Here is an 18,965-nt window from a genome sequence, read left to right as displayed (position 1 = left end):
CCCTGAAAATGGCATTTTATAATTACAAAAAGAAAACAAAAAAAACAGTGTTGCTAATTCTTTCAGTGCTGGCTTGCGAGTGGTTGCAGCCTGTCTCTGAGCCCTGCGTCTGTGATGAACCTTATTAGAGCCTTAAAAGACCTCCTGCAGGTTCTCCGCGCGCCATCCGGAAACAGCGCGTCTTGAGGTGATACCCCTGGACCGGATGACAGTCTTCGGAGCATTTCTGTCCTGTTTGTCTCGTACTCCGTGCATACTGACAGTATGTGCTCTACTGACTCTACCTCGTTGCAACTGGGGCACCTAGGGTCCGGTATTCTCATAATTCTGTGCAGAAACTCGTTGGTGTACGCCGCGTTTGTTCGAAAGTGACGGACGAGGGTCGACGCTGCTCGTGTGAACCCAACCAGTGTTCCTCTTGGTAAGGCCGGTTCCGGTCTCTTGCTTTGTACATGCCTTTTCTTATTTCTTTTCTTATTCTTATTCTTATTTCTTTTCTTATTCTTATTTAACGTTATCGGAATCATTTAATAAGTGTTTTGTTGACTCCGTAAGAAGCATAAAAAATAACATTTCACTGAATGGTCCCAATCCCGTCACTTCACAGGTCAGATGCTCTAGTTCGGCGTACTTACCTCAGATGACGGAGAGCGAACTTCTGAGGATTATAAATGCTATGCCAATAACTAAAACACCGGGATTTGATAATATTAGAGTACGAGATATTCGGTATAATTTTAATAAATTAAAACACGTTTTAATGAAAATAATTAATGACACCTTTCATACCGGAAGAATTCCTAAGGGCTTGAAGATATCTATTATACGTCCACTGTATAAAAAGGGTAAAAAACAGGAATTGGAGAGCTACAGGCCCATTTCCATTCTGCCAGCATTAGCTCATATAATCGAGAAGTGGGTACAACTAACAATGACCAATTTTTGTGATAAATTTAATTTATTTTCTAGTACGCAATATGGTTTTCGACAACAAAAAAGTACTATTACACTTTAAGAAGATTTTTCTGACAGTGTTAATCAAGCACTAGACAATAACAAGATTGCCCTGGCACTTTTTATAGATCTATCGAAGGCTTTTGATACCATTGATCATGCTCTGTTACTTGAAAAGCTTTACAGATTGGGCTTCAGGGGACAGTTTTATAACTTTTTTCAGAATTACTTTAACGACAGACAACAAATGGTTAAAATTATGAATAATATAAGTAGTAAAGTTAAAGTCGAAGGTGGTGTACCACAAGGTAGCACTCTGGGACCAATTTTATTTAACGTTTACATAAATGATTTGGGTATTCTACCTCTACGATCTAAGCTATTTCAGTATGCTGACGATACGGTGCTAGTTTTACCTTATGAAAACTATGATGATGCTGTTTTAGTCTTCCAAAGAGATATAAATGAACTAATAGGTTGGTTTAACTCAAATGCCATTTCCGTTAATTTTGCCAAAACTAAGTTACTGTGTTTCCGAAATTCTCATAAACGTATTGATATGTCACCTAGAATTTTACTTCATTCGACACCGTGTAATAATTGTACTTGTAAACCTTTGCCAAACGATAATTCTGTAAAATATCTAGGATTATACGTCGACGAACATTTATCATGGAATCAACATGTGGAATTTGTGACTAAAAGATTACGTGCCGTTTCAGCATATCTGTACAGAATAAGAAGCTTGTGCAGCGTAAAGATAAGACTACTGGTGTACAGGTCGTTAGCTGAATCAATTCTACAATATGGAATCCCTTTATATGGTCACTGTTCTCCATACAAGACAAATGCAATAAACAGAATTTTAAAACATATGGTTAAAAACATCACATACGGAACTACATACGGAACATTAGATATGGAAGATAAAGCAAAGAAGCTCCAAATTTTATTCTTTAAAAATTTTCATAGATACGTTACGTTTATAAATTATTTCTACGATGCAACGTTCAAGGTTCCAGTGGACAAGCCTAGGGACCTAAGGCGCAAAGAAAGGTTTATAATCCCCAGAATTTACACGCGATACGGAAAAAGATGCAGAGCTCACTTTATTCCCACCTTATTTAATGAGCTCACTGAGCCTTTAATGAAAATAAATTCGATAAAAGTACTAAAAAAAAAAATAAAAAACTGGTGCCTCTCATTACCTCCATAAACACTGCTTTACTCCCATCACTGTATACTTGCCTCTTGATGATTTCGATAGTTGTGTTCATTTTGTTTTGTGCCGAATCGCGGCTTTGTTTTGTATTAATGTTGGTATCAATGGCCACATTGCACTCGTTCGATTTTTCTTTTTTATCATGATGTATTAATATGTATTTCGCTGGATTGTCTGGTCCTACGCACAAGCAGAATACTGCTTTTGTAGGCCAGCATTATTTGTATGTATTTGTAAAGGGAATAAAACACATTATTATTACTATTATTATTATTATTATTATTATTATTATGCACGTCTTGGATCACATTCCGTGTGTCCGCCGGTATGGTGATGCTGGCAGTCTTTTTGTGAGCTTCCGTTGCCAGGCTGTCTGCCTTCTCGTTTCCCTTGACTCCAACATGTCCTGGTATCCATTGAAGGTACACCGTTGTGACTTGCTTTTCCAGTTCGCCAACCGTGTTCCTTATAGCCGTGGTCAGTGGGTCGCCAACGGACGGATTGACCAATCTTTGTAAGGCGCACATGGAGTCCGAGAGGATGGCGATCTGCTGCGGTCGCAGCTCCGCTGCTGCGTTTAGGGCCTTCTCAATGGCCACCAGTTCTGCTGTCGTGGACGGCGTTGACACCTCGAGTTTTCCGCTCCACTCTGCGCCTGTTTCGGGAATGTAAAAAGCCGCCGTGCTTGATGTTCTCGCCCTGTTTACAGACCCGTATGTGTAGATGTGCAGTTTCCCACCGTGCATCCTTTCTAGTGGTATTCCACCGCTGACTTGGCCAGCAGCGGTGGTTTAGCTTTCTTGAAAATCAGGTGTTCAATTTTGATCTCACATGGAATCTCTGCCACTTCCCAGGGGGCCACTCTTGCGTCGTTTGCTACCGCTGGCAAAGGGGATGCCACATCTAGGAACTCGCCTATCACCGTCCTCCATCTGGACTCCTTCTGGTCTTGTAGTCGTGTGAGCAGCCATCTACTTGCGGTGGAAGTTGACAGTCTTGTTAGTTGTTGCAGCTGTCTCACTGCTGCTTGTCTCAAAAAAGGGTCTACGCCCATCTCTCTTAAAACTGCCTCATTTCCTGCGGCTTGAGGGACGCCCATTGCTGTGCGTAGTCCGCATTTCTGTACCCACTCCAGCTTGTCCCTGTCCGCTTGTGACGGCGTCATGTACGGAAGTCTGTATAAGGCTCGTGATGCTACCAAGGCTCTGTGGGCGGCCGCCAATGTCCGTTCAGAGCATCCCCAAGAGGTCCCTGTCATGCAGCTGATTGCATTTGCGGCCGGTCTGCAGACATCCATTACAGCTTTCACGGCCTGAGCCCATTTTAGTTGCCTGGTGTGTATAATGCCTAGGAAACGTTGTTTGTGTACCTGTTTGATCTTTGACCCTGCCAATGTTACGTCGGCTTGAGGGAAACGCCGTTCATTTCCACGTATTGCCATACAGGCTGCTTTCTCCTGTGAAAGGGCGAGCCCAGATTCCACCAGGAAACCCTCCGTCGCATTGATGGCTTCTTGAATGCAGTGGTAAATTTGTCTCTTGTATATTCCTGATACCCACAAGCAGATGTCATCTGCGTATATTGACATCTGTACCGGGAGTGCGGATCTGGGGATGGACTGTGGGAGCTTGGCCATCACTATGTTGAAAAGTGTAGGACTTAGCACGCTTCCCTGGGGAAGCCCGCGGTGCATGATCCTTGGGGTAGATACGATGCCACTGTCCCGTATCTGGATTCTTCGCCCAGTTAAGAAATTTCTTAGGGAGGCTTGAATCTTTCCAGTGAGTCCGATCTCGGTGAGCCTTCCGAGGATGGTAGAGAGGGGGACGCCGTCGGTATGCCCGCTCCACGTCGAGAAAGACGACCACGGTATTCCTCCGTCTGTATTTGTTGTCTTCGAGATCGCTAGTTGGATTCAAGATGCTATCTTGAGCTGTTAGCCCTTTCCTAAACCTCGTCATGCACTTTGGAATTCCTTCGTGCTTCTCCAGGTACCAAGAGAGCCGTGCCTCCAAGAGGCGCTAGAAAAGCTTGCTTACGCACGACGTCAGTGCCACTGGTCGGTAGGACTCCGCCCTGCCAGGCGGTTTGCCTGTCTTTAACAATGGGATGATGTCTGCCGATTTCCAGCCTTCAGGAACGTCTCCTGTTTCCCATATCTTATTGAACCAGTTTACCATGGTCTGCTGTGCCTCGTGCGTCAGGTTTGTTAAGGCCTGGTATGGTATCCCATCCGGGCCGACAGCGCTTTTTTTCCGGCATTTCTTCAGGGCGCTTTGGAGCTCTTGGACCGTGAAAGGGAAATCAATTGGCCCAGGTGTCATGTTGGGTTCTCTGGGTCGTTCTGGGGCTGCTACGGGTGCGCATCCTGCGCACAAGTTCTCCTATCTCCTCTGCCGACTTATTGCTTGACAGTGCTAAGGTCTGAAGCGAGTGTCTTGACCTGCCTTTTCCCGTCATGACCCCCCGAATTTTCCACAGCTTGGTCATGGAAGTGCGGGCGTCCGCGTTCTTGCAAAGGCCCAACGGCTCCTTACGAGGGATTTTGCATGCCGTCTCAACTTGGCTGATATCTTGTTGAAGTCAAACTTGTCGTGGGCCGAGCCAGTCTTCCGGAACCTTCGCTGTGCACGGGTTCTCGCCGCCGCTAGGTTCAAATACATCAGGTCTGGCTCTGGAAGCCATTCCGAGATGTTTGTTGTTTTTGTGGCCTTCTTAATGGCTGCTATGATGGCGCTTCGTATGTCGCCTTGGCTCGGGTCTAGCGCTGTGCGGAGCACGTCCAAGTTCACAGAGGACTTCCGCACTTTTTTAGTGATCTGACAGCCTCTCACCGTAATGCCGATGGGAAAGTGACCACTTCCTCGGGTGTCCGGAGCCAGTTCCCACTTTATCTCCAGGGATGGGGAGTGCGCCGTGACATCAAATGCGCTGTACGAGTTTGGTGGCCTGAAGAAAGTTGGCTGCCCATCATTTGCCACGGCAAGCCCTAGCTTCTTGATCACTGTCATTGGGGCGTCCCCCCTTCCTGTCTGTGCGCAACCTGCCCCAAACCACGTTGTGGCCATTGAAATCGCCGCATATGAGCACCTCCTCGGTTCTTTCGTGGCACCACTTCAGCATTTCCTCGCTCGGCAGGACTGTGCCGTCTGGACAAACGTACCCAAGTACTAATGCAATTCTCCGGTTCCCTATGCTCACCCACAGTCCCACAAACTCTGCTGACAGTGAGCACAACTGGCTGGTGTCAATTTCTTCATGCGGTATTCCTTTGCGTATATACAATGCCGCGCTATCGTACGGAAAACTTCGAATGCATTGGGTGGTTCGTCCAATGTATCCGGGTAGGGTTCTCTTACCAGGCAGCCCAGACTCCATCAATGCCAACACCGGGCTTGGGTGACGTTGTACAAACAGTCTGACCTCACTGTGTTTGGTGATGAGGCCCCTGGCGTTCCACTGAAGGACGGTGAGAGCCGTTCGTGTCTGCTTAGTGGGTCCGGAGGGTCGTTCTGTCATCGGGTGGAGAGTTTGCTTCTGTTTGCTCTCCACTAGAAGAGAGTCCCCAGACTTTTCTCCAAGGAGAGGAGACTCCTCAGTGTAGTGCGGAACCCTGATGGTGGCAGCAGCTCGAGAAGCCTATGCAGCGTTGGGAAAAAAAGGTTGATGACCTTTCCCTTTGTCGACTGCATACTGGACCCCGCGGCCGCCGTCTTTGTCCTGTTCGACCAGGCCCCCACCTCAGACGAGCAGCTCGGGTTTCCGGTGCCCTTAGCCGGGTCTGGAGAGGAGCCCTGGGCAGCCTTGCAGTAGGTGTAGGTGCCCGTGTTCATGGCGGTGGGGTCCCTGCCATCGTTTTCTGGAATTGCGGTCTTTCCTATTCCTGAAGGTCGGAGGCTGTCTTGTACCTCAGGATCTGTTTCCCTCGTCGTGGTCGGACCTCTGGGCAGCACAATGCCTGTTCCCAGTTTCATTGACTGTTGGTCGCTGTGACTTGTTCTTTCGTTGATCTTTTACCACCCTTGCTGCTTCCAGGAACGTGATGAACTACCGAGCCTTGACCCGGCAGGTTTCCCTTTCCGTTTTGAGCCTTCGGCAATCCGGCGAGGTTGCAGCGTGCGCTTAGTGGAAGTTCACGCATTTCTGTAGAGAGGCGCAGCTATCCTCGCCGTGCTGTTGTGAGCATTTGGGGCAAATGGCATCATTAGGACAGACTGCCGCTATGTGTCCCATGCAAAAAGACCGTCGGCACTGCAGGGGGCGTGGCACGAAAGGCTTAACGCTGTGGCGTATTAAGCCGATCTTGACGTGGGCAGACAATGTGTCGCCCTCAAAAACAATTTTAATTGCCCGAGTGGTGCCCAAGCGCCTCACTTGAAGGACGCGCGCTCCGCTGTCAATTAGCGTCGTCAGCCTGTCTTCAGTGGTTGTGGTATCGACGTCTGTAATTACGCCTGCGCGTGCGTAGTTCGCGCGAGGCAGGAAAGCACGGACCGGCACACCGCCTATTTTGCTCAGAATGAGAAGCTCCAGTACCCCCGCCTCCGACCTTGCATCTGCGGCTATGATGTTTTTACGTGTGTTTACTCGAACTTCGCTGAACTGTCCTGGGGCCAGCGCTTGCAGTTCGTCTGAGAGGAGCTGCCGGTTGATCTTTCTCAGGTTCGTACTCAGGTCTATTGGCGCGAACAAGACGGTGCGTGATGTAGTGGCAAGTTTCACGGTACCTTTGCTTTGTTGCGATCCTTCGTGACGGGTTCTCTTTTTCTTTCTGTTGGTCACCATGGTGAATTCGCCGTTCTCCTGACCGTCAAGCACGGTGTCGTCCACGGCGTTGCTTGGTGTCGATGTTGTGCTGGCGGTCTCGCCGGCGCTGTCCGCACTTAGTTGTCGTTTCGTTGACGCAGGTGGTAGTCCTCGGACCGGTTCACCCATCTGGGACATCGCGCCAGAGGGCCCGAGCCCGGGACGCAGCCTGGTGCTCCCACCGAGAAAGTCGGCGTCAAGAGTGGCCGGGTGCCTACGGAGTCTTGAGTCCCCTTCCAGCGAAAAAGAAAACAAGAAGAAAAGAAACTTCTATCGCGCTGACGGTGGCACTCCGCAGACGACACAACCGTTCGCGGCCAAGTCAAAAAGCACAATGACTGAACGCTTCACTTACAAGCCTTCAATGTCAATTTCAATGTTGTGACGTAACGGTTTGCTGATTATTGCAAATGGCTCACTTAGAGTTCGCGCTACAACCGCTTGGCGAATAATTGGCACTGGCGGTGGCCCTTGCACCACCCAATGGCCCAACTCTCCCAATATACGGCTATGCCGTCGTTGATTTGGCCAGCTGTGCGCCGTGTTGTTCTGTATCAAGCAACCAAGCTGTCCCACAGAACAACCAGACAGCGCGAGCCATGATCTCGAGTGGGTGCATGCGCGCGGCGCGTGCATCGGGGACGTGGAACGTCGCTGCTCCTCGCGCACGCGGAGCATGGCTCTCCAAGAGCCACGCGAAACTGCTCAAACTTGGCCAGTGTAGCTAACGCTACAAAATAAACTCCGAAAAACACGCTCCGATTCTATTCAAAAATGAACTCTGAAAACACAGTACACTACTTATAATACGAGTCTATGCGCAGCCAAAGCCCGGCATAAAACAACGAGCGCGAGGGCCGCTTGAGTCGCGCGCCTCGCCTCGGTTCAAAGCCGAAAAAGTGTAGTCGACCGCCATCGTTACTTATCTCGACAGCATTTCGCTCAAAGTAGGTTCAGCGACACGAACACGCTCATAAGTAAACATATTGCTTTGAGGTGAATGATCGAATGCGTGGTTTAATTAATGATGAGGTGTACTGTGACCAACGCGCTCGAATAAAACGCAGATTTCATTGTTCCGGCAAGCTGCAGGGCGCCTCTTTAAAAAAGTTTTTCAGGGGAGGCACTTACTTTTTTTTATTTGTTTAATTGAAATACCCTCAGCGCCATTAGCATTACAGAGGTGGGTGGGAGTTAGAAGAAAACAGAACAAAAATATAAGGCAGGTGTACACTTTGGAGCTCAGTCTGAGCTGTATAGAATATTGACGGCAGTTTTAAACCTATGGTAAGTGGCAATTGTGGCAATAGATGCGGGAAGGTGGTTCCAGTCCACTGAAATTTTGGGAATGAATGACTCTTGTTTTGGAATGTTTACTTTATATATATATATGATGAATGCGTGACAAAATATTAGACGGGTGATTCAGCAGTCGGTTGTGAAGTCTTGCGCTATTATGGTATCTCTTATGAAAGCGACATTAACGCGCTATTTTACGACGTAAAGTAAGGCAGGCAACGATAGGCTGGTTTTCATGGAGCTCACGCTTGGCATGCGATCATAATTATTAAGATAAAACACGCAGAGAAATTTTGTACTGATCGAACGACGCTTTAGCGAGCAAAACCTCGCCCACGACATTTCATCGAATGACACTTTAGTGAATGGCGGCGTTCATTTGAGCGAATAGATAAAATGGAGGCCGCCGGCGTCTTGTTTTCGAGCTTCCCGAACCTTTGGCGATAGACGCTCGAACTTGAGATCATATTAATTTTCCCCAAACAATAGCAAAGCACCCCTTGCTATCGTTCCGAACAGACCGCGTGGCGCCGTCTGTTTGGAAGCCCAGCTTGCCGCTACTACAAACAGCCTATTCGCTAAAACGTCATTCGCTTAAACGTCGCGTTCATATAATATAGACCCGTATTAATGTTTGCAAGATGTTTCACAAAAATTGTGCATGCAGGTCCGTGTCTGTCTGTCCTTTTTGCGCCCTCGGCGAGCGGTTGTTGGTAAAAATATAAGCGCCTTCTTTTTTTTCGTAGAAAAAGACGTGCAAAACAGAAGGAAAAAAAAACACAGGTCAGAAGATTTTGAGGTGGCGGGGGGGGGCCTCCACAATCATAACGCGGACAACCAGGCGAAGTCGAGAAGGCGCTCTCTCTCCACAGGTTGCGCGCACGATAAAGAAAGCGCGAAACAAAACGAAATAAAAGAAACGGGACAACCAAACTTAAAGCAAGAGGGAACAAGCTAAACAAACAAAAGGACACGAGCAGGGTGCGTCGCCCAGCCCAGCCCAAACACCCCCACCCCCACCCACCCACCCACCCGCACGCACGCACGCACGCACGCACGCACGCACGCACGCACGCACGCACGCTGACACACACACTGACACACACATCTGGAGCCGTCGTCAGCGCCGCTGCAAAAGAACTACGAGGATGGCTGAGAGCCGGAGGCAATAGCGGTGGCCGCGGCTGCAGGAGCCGACGCCGCTTACCGTGACCTCGGTGACTCGGTGAATGGCTGTGACTCGGTGAGGGGCTGTGACTCGGAGAGGAGCTGTGACTCGGTGAGGGGCTATGAAGTCGAACGACTTCATGAACGGGATCAGTTCACGGACGTGAGGGGAACGACTTGCTGAACTCGATGAGCTCGTGATGTGACGGTGAGTGACTTTGTGAATTCAGAGTTGGCGGTGATAGGATGGGGAATGCTTCATGAACTCTGTCGGATTCGTGATGTGACGGTGAGCGACTTTGTGAACTTGACGGATTTGTGAAGTGACGGTGAGCGATTTCGTGAGTTCAGAGATTCCGGTGACGTGATGGGGATGAGTTTGTTGTCCGGTTGAACTCCGTGATGTGAATGGCCGTGACTTTTGGACGTTGGTGTACTTTCTGATGTGAAGGCCCTATTGAAAAATCCACCAGCCCGGGTCTGGTGTGTTTTTGACGTTTACATAAGAGCGGAAATTCAGACACGGATCTTGGCGTGTTCTGGTGTCTTGACGTGTTCTAGTGTCTTCACGTGTTCTAGTGTCTTGGCGTCTTCTGATGTGACCCGGCCGACCTAGTGTCTTCTGAGGTGACCTGGTCATGCACAAAAAGTGGAGAAATACAGGCAACACAAATAGACTCTCCACTTTCGTCTGCAATCATGTTCCTGCTTCGTTTCATTGAAATGCTGAACTGTAGATATATATAAAAAAATGAAATAAATTAAAGGGGCACTCTCTAGTATTCCAGGATGGCCTACTTATTTTTCTAACTCAACCTATGTGCTCTAAGCATCCCACAAGTCCTAACCTACAATCATGTGTGGCTTATTTCACTATTAAAAAACGTGATCAAAGATAGCGAATGTGGTTGAACCGAATCAAGGCGAATAGGGTGGAGCGGCGAAAGACACATGCCAGTCAATTGCAAGCGAGGGCTTTTCGCGCAGACGAGCAGGACTGGTCGGCTACTTGTCCGGACGTGAAGCTATCGCTTTTGATTGTCTGAAGAGTCACGTTCGTTCCTCACCTACATTCAGCCGGGTTCAGTGGCGCCATATGTATGTCTGAGATTCACTATCTTTTATCACATCTTTATTAGTGAACCACGCTGCACATGATTTAAACTTAAATATTTGGGATGCTTAGAGCACATAGAATGTGTTACGGCCATAAATAGGCCGTCTTATGAAGCTCCCCAGCGCCCCTTTAAGAGAAGTAATTTCAGCTTTGGAATATGCATTACGAAAGGAGGTCCATTATGGCTGTACACATCAAATACTAATAAGGATATAAAAAATTGTTTTATGAAAGCTTTAAGTGTACCTACATGATATTTTAGGTACACTTAAATGAACCATTTGAAAATTTGTAAATTCGACATCGAAAAGTATGAAGGAAGTATACTGCTGTGCACTCCCATGTTTTGTACAAATATTTGCAGTCTCGGGCAGCCGAGCAATGTGAAAAAAAAAAACCTTTGGCTCCACTTCATGACAAGACATGAAAATGAAAAAAAAAACACGAATGAGTGTGCTATCACCATAGCTCACTACCTTCCTTTTCTGTGTTCAGAAATAAGCCTCAATATGTCTCACCAGTCAGCTGCTCGTCAGCTGACAAAGAGGACGTGTTTTCCAGACCTCCTGCGAAGCTAAGCAATATTTGGTATATTTAGTTTAGTTGCGAGTGTGTTTATGGGGTAGTAGAAAACACTTTTTAAAGTAGCGATAGGATAGGGTTGATGGTTGGATCTGCTTCATTGGTGGTGTTCCGCGCTAAAGGCAAGGGGCACACCCCATTGGGATTGATCCTCCAGGTTTAGCACCCTGCTGTAAAGAATTTTTGCTCTAACTCTGGAGGTTTTATGAGGTAGCAGAAAGCAGTTTTTAAAGTAGCGATAGGATAGTTGGGTTAAAGCAGGCTTTTTAGGTAGGGTCACGAGACCGAACCACCTGCACGTTTGAAGCGTTTGGCGGGCTAGTTGGTTGTATGGGCAGAGACGCACCCAGGCTTTCTTGGTTTTGGTGGGACATTTGTCGTGGGGTCGCGCTGTGTGTCGGTGGGCAATGGTGAATATGTGATGAAAGAAGGGTGCGCAGCCTAAAGTAAAAGGAGGACCCGATGTAGAATGTGAGCAGTGTGGCCGTTGGTGCTGCATGATGAAGACGGAGTTCAAAACTGTAGCAGAAGCCGAGGGGAGCAGCTTCCCATGCCGGAGTTGCGAGAAGGTAGAATATGGTTTTAGGAGAACAGGAGGGAAATGGGCGCCTACGGTTCAGGGGCTGAAGCGGGAGATACGAGTAGAGCGCGAGAAGCGGGTTCAGCTTGAGGCGCAGGTCGGAGATTTGATTATGAGGGCCGAAGCGGATGTGGAGGAGCTGACCAGGGAATGGGAAAGTAAGGTAGAGAGCGTGGCGGGAGAGCTGAGACGAAAAGGGGAACAGAGAGCCAAGCTTGAGCGACAGGCAGAGGAGCTTAGACAGGGGGAAGAGTGGAAGGCGGAGTTGGAGGAGCATAAGAAGAAGTGTGAGGAGATGGTGCAGCAACTGAGAGGATTAGTTAATAAGAAAAAGGGTGATGTGGCAGAGAAGACGGCGGTGGGGGTGGCAGACAAAGGGGGCCAGGTAAAAAGTGACGAGGTGGATGACTGTGTAGGAAAGGAGCCTGCACAGCTGTGTAGTACTGCAGTACAACAGAGCTTGAGAAAGGCAGCAGAAGTTGAGGCAGATAAAGCACAGAAACCTGGAGGGGGTGAAGACAGGCAGTCGGGGGTTAAGAGGGGGCTGGTGGTAGAAGACTCAAACATAACAAGGGTTAAGGAGGGGCTGCCGGACAGGGTGAAAGGGGATGGGACGGTAACCGTATGGCTCAGTCAGGAAAGTGCATGGTAGACACTATGGCCAAAGCGAAGGTGGAGTTGTGGAAAAACAGGGAAGAAGAGAATCAAGTGTTTGTACACGCATGACTAAATGATGTGTTAAAGGGACTGAGCCAGAACCTAGAAAGGCACATAGAGTTGGGGTTTCGTAAGCTAAGGGAGGTCTCTCAGACTGTGCATGTGCAAATATGCACCGTTCCAGAGGTCTGGGGAGTTTTTGCAGATAGAGAAGTTGGTGGTGGAAGCTAACCGGGTGATAAGGGGGTTGAGCCGACGATTTGAGTATGGAGTAATGGAAGTAAACAGGGTGGTGTACGAGGCTCGCTCGGACCCTTTTACAATGGGCATCCACTACAGTGGAACCACTGGGAGCACGGTAGGCGATAGGATTGGAAGTACATCATACATTTCTTGCGGAGCTCCGGAGCCCTGAGGGCGCCGGTGTAAATGAGGGCCAAAATGGAGATACAGGGGGGAGGATTTGCGAGGGTGAGAGGAAGCCTTGCAGGACTAGGAAAAGAAACAACTTTCACAAACATGCAGGAGGGCAGGAACAGAATAAAGTGGGAGGAGATTGAAGAGCGATTAGAAAGCGACAACTTTGCAATGTATGGATTAGCAGAAACACATCTCAGGCATATGGAAGAAACACCATACACACCGGGATACCAATGAATGGGATGCAACCGGGCCAATGGGGAACGCAAGGGAGGGGGATCAGGGGTGTTAGTTAAGGTTCAGGAATGGGAAAGGGAACGAGAGGGCTGCAGGGAACACATCTGGGTCAAAGGCAATATTGGGGGTTTAGACAGAATCCTGGGTTTTGTGTATCTAAAAACATGGAGTGATACAGGGGAGGAAAATGCAGAACACTTGACATCTATATCACGAGACGTTAGGGAAATTGGCACTAGCATGGAAATACCCCTAATTATCTTGGGGGACGTGAATGCATATTTGGAAGACTTTGATGGACATACAGATACAACAGGGAGGATGTTAGAGGCGTTCCGCAAAGGTCTTGATCTGGCATTGGTTAACGCTCAGGTGAAATGTAATGGAAAAATAGCATCGGAAAGAAAGAACTCGAACTCGACTATTGACTACTGTTTAATGTCACGTAAGATATACAACAGACTAGGAGGTATGTAGGTCTAAGGTCTGGGGAGCGACCATAAGAGAATCAAGATCAGATTTGGCACAATAAAACCAGAAATGCAAAATCCAAAACAAGAGGGTAGGAATAACTTAAATGTTAAACAATTACAGGAGGCATCTAAGCGGATCGAGAACATTGTATCCAAGTAACCGGAAAGAGAATAGACGTATGAAGACTAAGTGTTTTCAAAAGAGAGTTAGAGAAATATTGAATCAAACAAGGAGGAAGAAAACTAAAACGCAAGCCTAAAAGGCTGGTGGGATAAAGAGGTTAAGGCAGCAATATCGAGACACCAAGCGGCATCTAAAGAACACAGATGGGCAAAGAAAAAGGGGGCCACACTAGCCGAAGTAGCAACAAAATGGGAGGAATTTCAGGAAAGAAAGCGGGAGGCATCAGCATTAATACAGGCCGAAATTGGGAGAGCAGGGGTCCAGTGGATGATAGAGATAAGAAAAAAGGATAGGAATGCGGCAAAAAGATTCTGGAAACATATCAGCGCACAGGGAAAAATGACCGAGGGGTACCAGCAGGCACTAACAACACAGAAAGGGACAAAGGTAGAAGGGGATGAGGCAGGAGAATACATTAGACATACAATCGAAGCAGTATTTTCGGAGTTAGAATCAAATCAGGTCGTAAGAAATGGTAGCGCCTACACAACACACGCGGAGGATCATAGTGAAGAAGAGGAAAGGACCACAGAGGAATGGGAAAAAAAAACAGAAGGAAAGGTTCTGGCTGGCACTGAAACAGGGCCAGACGGCATACCAATGAGATTGATAAAAGTTCTAGGCAAAACAAGCAAATTGAAACTAAGGCAGGTGATTGACCGGATACTTATGGGAGGGAGGTACCCAGTGACTGGAAATTGAGCAGGATGAGATTATTATATAAGGGCAAGGGAGAAAAAGACAGTGCCAAATCATACCGACCAATCACAGTAACTTCAGAAATATACTTCACTTCACTTCACTTTATTTCCTTAAAGACCCCTTCGGGAGGGGTATTACATAAGGGGTGGGAGAATATAAAAAAACAATAACTTGAACAATACGTTGTTACGTTGGATTGATGGTTGACACAGCTTCAGCAAACCTTAATGGTCAGGTGATCGTAGCAACTTCGCCGGGAAGGCCGTTCCAGTCTGTTGCAGTACGGGGGAAGAAGGAATTGAAAAAAAGTGGCAGTTCGAGTGCGGTGACGGGTGACCTGCAATGGGTGACCTGTTCGGAGAGAGATGCGGGCGTGGGGTACAATGTAGGGCGCGTGATGGAGCGGAGAATAGAAAAACTTGTGAAATAGACAAGCTAGCAGTTTGGCGACGAGAGGAGAGGTCTAAAAGGCCCGATTCAGCTTTTAAGGATGAGATACTAACTTTGTACGAGTAAGATGAGTGGATGAATCTGGTGGCGCGGTTCTGAACCTGTTCGAGTGCATAACTGAGATAGGCTTGGTGCGGGCTCCAGATGGGGGATGCGTATTCCAGCTTTGACCTTACGAGTGATTTGTATGCTAGCTGTTTTATGCTTTGAGGAGCGGTACGTAGATGGCGTTTTAGAAATCCTAAACTTTTATTTGCTGATGAGATAATGTTAGTGACATGTGCGCGCCATGATAGGTCGCTACCTAAGGTGACACCAAGATATTTATAGGACTGTACTAGTTCGACGGGAGTGTTAGCAATTGAATAGGGGAAAAGGAAAGGGTTGGTTCAGCGATGAAAGGACATGAGTTTGCATTTATTAGGATTAAGTGACATGCGCCAGTGGTCGCACCATTCCTGGATGCGGTTGAGGTTTTCCTGTAGATTGATTTGGTCAGAAATGTAAGTAACTGGTTGGTAAATAACGCAGTCATCGGCAAACATACGGATTTGGCAAGTAACGTGTAAGGGTAAATCGTTAATATATATGAGGAATAGCAGTGGGCCCAAGACGGAGCCCTGGGGAACACCTGATGATACTGGTAGGCAGTTGGAGGACTGGTTATTAACGAGGACGGACTGAGAGCGATTAGTCAAAAATTCCTGTATCCATTTCAAGACGTCAGGGTCTAATCCTAGCCGAGAAAGTTTTAGTAGCAAGCGTCTATGAGGTACTTTGTCGAAGGCTTTTGCAAAGTCCAGGAAGATAGCGTCAGTTTGGCAGTTAGAGTCGAGATAGGTATGTAAGTCGTGGAGAAAGAGAGCTAGTTGAGTTTCGCAGGAGAAGTTCCTGCGAAACCCGTGCTGAGAAGAGTGAAAGAATTCGTTAGAGTCCAGGAAGTTCATAACGTGGGTATAAATGACGTGTTCCATGATTTTGCAGGGTACGCTTGTTAAGGAAATGGGTCGATAATTTAATGGAGAGTCCTTGTTGCCTGATTTGAAAACGGGAACGACCTTCCCCGCCTTCCAGTCATCTGGAATGCCGCCTGTGAAAAGTGACTGCGAGAACATAAGTGAGAAAAATGATGAACATACATGGTTACAATTCTTCAAAAATTTCGAGGTGATTTCGTCGACGCCCGCTGATGATGACAACTTGATGTTATCAATAATAGACGAAATACCGGCAGTGGAAAATGAGATGGGGTGCATTTCCGATTCAATAGTTACGATTACGGGTGGGAGTGGTGCGTCGGGCTCTTGAGTAAACACTGATGAGAACGCGATATTAAACATGTTAGCGCACTCACTATCGCTATCCCCGATTCATCGGCAAGAGTTAAACCGGGAGTCTGCTGAGGGTTTATGACCTGCCAGAACTTTCTTGGGTTATTGATTAACATGTTTGGTAAGTCAATAAGGAAAAATGAGCGCTTGGCTTCAATGATCGCGTTTAAATAGGTTTCTTCGGCCTCGTAGTACCTTTCCCACGCGCATGGGTTTGGTTTTGACTTCGCAGAGCGAAAAAGACGCTTTTTTTTATTTTCCAGCCTCTTAAGGGTTTTAGTGAACCATGGCTTCTGTCGGCTAACATAAAAACTGATTTTAGGAATAAATGTATTTATTAATTCGTTAAACTTGTTCTTGAGTAGTACCCAATTTTCATGGATGGATCGACTTTGATAAGCAGCCTCAAAGTCAGTAAAAAAATTGGTTAAATGGTTATTTATCGCTTCATAATTTCCTTTGTTGTAGAGGCGAATTGTTTTATTTTGAGAAGGGGGCAACGTCGGCGAAAACATAAAATCAGCGTGAATGACCTTATGGTCACTAATTTCCCGTAGGTAAGTAATTGACGACATACTGTCAGGACGGTTGGTTAATATTAGGTCCAAGAGACTTGCAGTCTCTTGCGTGACACGTGTTGGCTCAGTTAATATTTGGGACAGGTTAAAATTGAGGCAAACATCGATAAATTCTCTCGTTTCTGCGTTGCTCGTTGTTGTAGGCGCCAGGTTAGCCCAATCGACATATGGTAATTAAAATCGCCAAAAAGAAGTATGTGAGCATTGGGATGTTTTGCATTGAGGTGGCACAGCATATCGTTAAGCTGCCCCGGAAAATCGGGACTATTATGCGGCGGCCTGTAACAGACACCCAACAGCACTGTTTCAGGAGCGGCATGACAGATGAGCCAGAGTATTTCCAGATCGGATGAAGTGTTAATAGTAGTGCATGGTATTTATGGTTTACGGCAATGAGAACACCTCCCCCGCGAGTACCTTTGCGATCATTACGAAAGAGACGGAAATTTGGCAGGTACGCTAAAACTTCGGAGTCAGTAACATCACTGGTTAGCCAAGTTTCAGTGAGCACAAGTACATTGCATTCAGAAGATAATACAACGCCAGATACGAGTTCGCGCTTCGGAAGAAAGCTGCGTATGTTAGTAAAGATCACCGAAAAAGAAAGATTAGTTCGAGGGGCACGTTGGGGGCGTGTTGTAATTTTCTGTTGACGGTGCGATTGCTATGAGATTTCTTTGACTGATTGGCATGATTCATCGAAAACGTAACGTTTTGCGCCGATGAGCAGTGTTTTGTAGCGCAAAGAAAAGGGAGCAGATTTGCTTCTAGCAAAGGCAAGGAGGTGCTTCCGTGCGTTGCGAACTGAGCGGGAAAAATCTTGGCCCATGCTGAAGTTAGTACCTTTCAGTTTACGGCCATTCGAAAGGATGGCTTCTTTAGTTTTGAAAAAGGAGAAGTTCACTATTATTGGTCGTGGACGCTCGACCGAATGACGCCCGAGGCGGTGGGCACGTTCTATTTCTTTCGAGTCTAATGTTACATCAAAAAGTTCAGAGCAAAGGCGAATGATTCTTTGTTCGGACTGGGCAAAAGTCTCTGTAGGTGAGGGATCGGGCACACCATAAAATATTAGATTCTTTCGTCGGGATCGATTTTCAGTGTCGTCCACACGGGCCTCAAGGTCAGAGACCTGACGAGCCGCGTGGGCGGCCCTGGTCACCGTGGCCTCCACCTCAGCACGTAGCGTGGAAAGGCCTTGGTAATGACCCTCCAGGTCAGTCATCCGCCTGCCTAGGTCCGATATGGTCCTATCGGTTATCTGCAGCTGACTTTTTAGGCCCTTTACCTCCTCGATGAGTTTAGTTTGACCTGCAAACAGCTTCTGCAATTCGCTTAGGATTTCACTTGAGGTAACAGGACCCGGATTAGTCTCTACATCTCCAGACAACATCAGTAAGCGGCGGATGACTTGAGCACATTCTCTAGCAACGGCAATGCAACACTGCAGGCTCGGCAGCTGTACTAAAAGATAGTTGCTCGATTTCTTAGACGAGCTAACGTATGACAGACCAACCTGCATGGTGTAGGACAGCGGGTTAATGGACCGTGTTGTGGCACAGCCACCGAGCCCACAGAGTGCAGTCGCCGGATGTTGTTCTATTATGACTGGCGCATCTGTTGACGTCGATGACGATGGTGCTTCCCACGATGAACTTGGGATCCACGGATCAGATGACAGCGCCACAAGGTTTAGCGGCGCGTTTGCTGTTGATGACTGCCAATCTCTCGAGCCGTGCGCGTGGCGAAGGGGCGTACTTTCCGTGGCGATAATCCAGGTATCATTCAGGAAGGCTGGAACCATGACGAGGGTGATGAACGAGGTAAGGACCTGCATGGTGTAGGACAGCGGGTTAATGGACCGTGTTGTGGCACAGCCACCGAGCCCACAGAGTGCAGTCGCCGGATGTTGTTCTTTTATGACTGGCGCATCTGTTGACGTCGATGACGATGGTGCTTCCCACGATGAACTTGGGATCCACGGATCAGATGACAGCGCCACAAGGTTTAGCGGCGCGTTTGCTGTTGATGACTGCCAATCTCTCGAGCCGTGCGCGTGGCGAAGGGGCGTACTTTCCGTGGCGATAATCCAGGTATCATTCAGAAAGGCTGGAACCATGACGAGGGTGATGAACGAGGTAAGGACCTGCATGGTGTAGGACAGCGGGTTAATGGACCGTGTTGTGGCACAGCCACCGAGCCCAGA

At 47.6% G+C, this 18,965-nt stretch overlaps 2 protein-coding genes across 3 annotated transcripts; both read right to left on the bottom strand.

The window, feature by feature from the left end:
• Positions 1-2,927: 2,927 nt before the first annotated feature.
• Positions 2,928-3,812, bottom strand: LOC120842635. Its single transcript, XM_040213787.1, has one exon. It carries the CDS (start codon positions 3,810-3,812, stop codon positions 2,928-2,930), a length of 885 nt encoding a protein of 294 aa, XP_040069721.1.
• A 10,747-nt stretch (positions 3,813-14,559) lies between these two features.
• LOC115328291 lies at positions 14,560-18,965 on the bottom strand. Of its 2 annotated transcripts, none has more exons than XM_042286654.1 (2): positions 18,276-18,965; positions 14,560-14,751 (listed from the first exon to the last, which is right to left on the bottom strand). In XM_042286654.1, exons 1-2 carry the CDS (start codon positions 18,909-18,911, stop codon positions 14,632-14,634), a joined length of 756 nt encoding a protein of 251 aa, XP_042142588.1. In that variant the 5' UTR covers positions 18,912-18,965; the 3' UTR covers positions 14,560-14,631. The 2 variants fall into 2 exon arrangements, with proteins under 2 accessions (XP_042142588.1, XP_040358116.1); XM_040502182.2 differs by lacking the exon at positions 14,560-14,751 and adding an exon at positions 16,906-18,275 and having other exon boundaries at positions 18,591-18,965.

Source organism: Ixodes scapularis, unplaced genomic scaffold (assembly GCF_016920785.2).
Source record: "Ixodes scapularis isolate PalLabHiFi unplaced genomic scaffold, ASM1692078v2 PGA_scaffold8__174_contigs__length_109621045, whole genome shotgun sequence".
In the NCBI taxonomy this organism is placed as follows: Eukaryota; Metazoa; Arthropoda; class Arachnida; order Ixodida; family Ixodidae; genus Ixodes; species Ixodes scapularis.
Note: the sequence above shows the minus strand (reverse complement) of the source record. Positions and strands in the feature narration are given on the sequence as shown.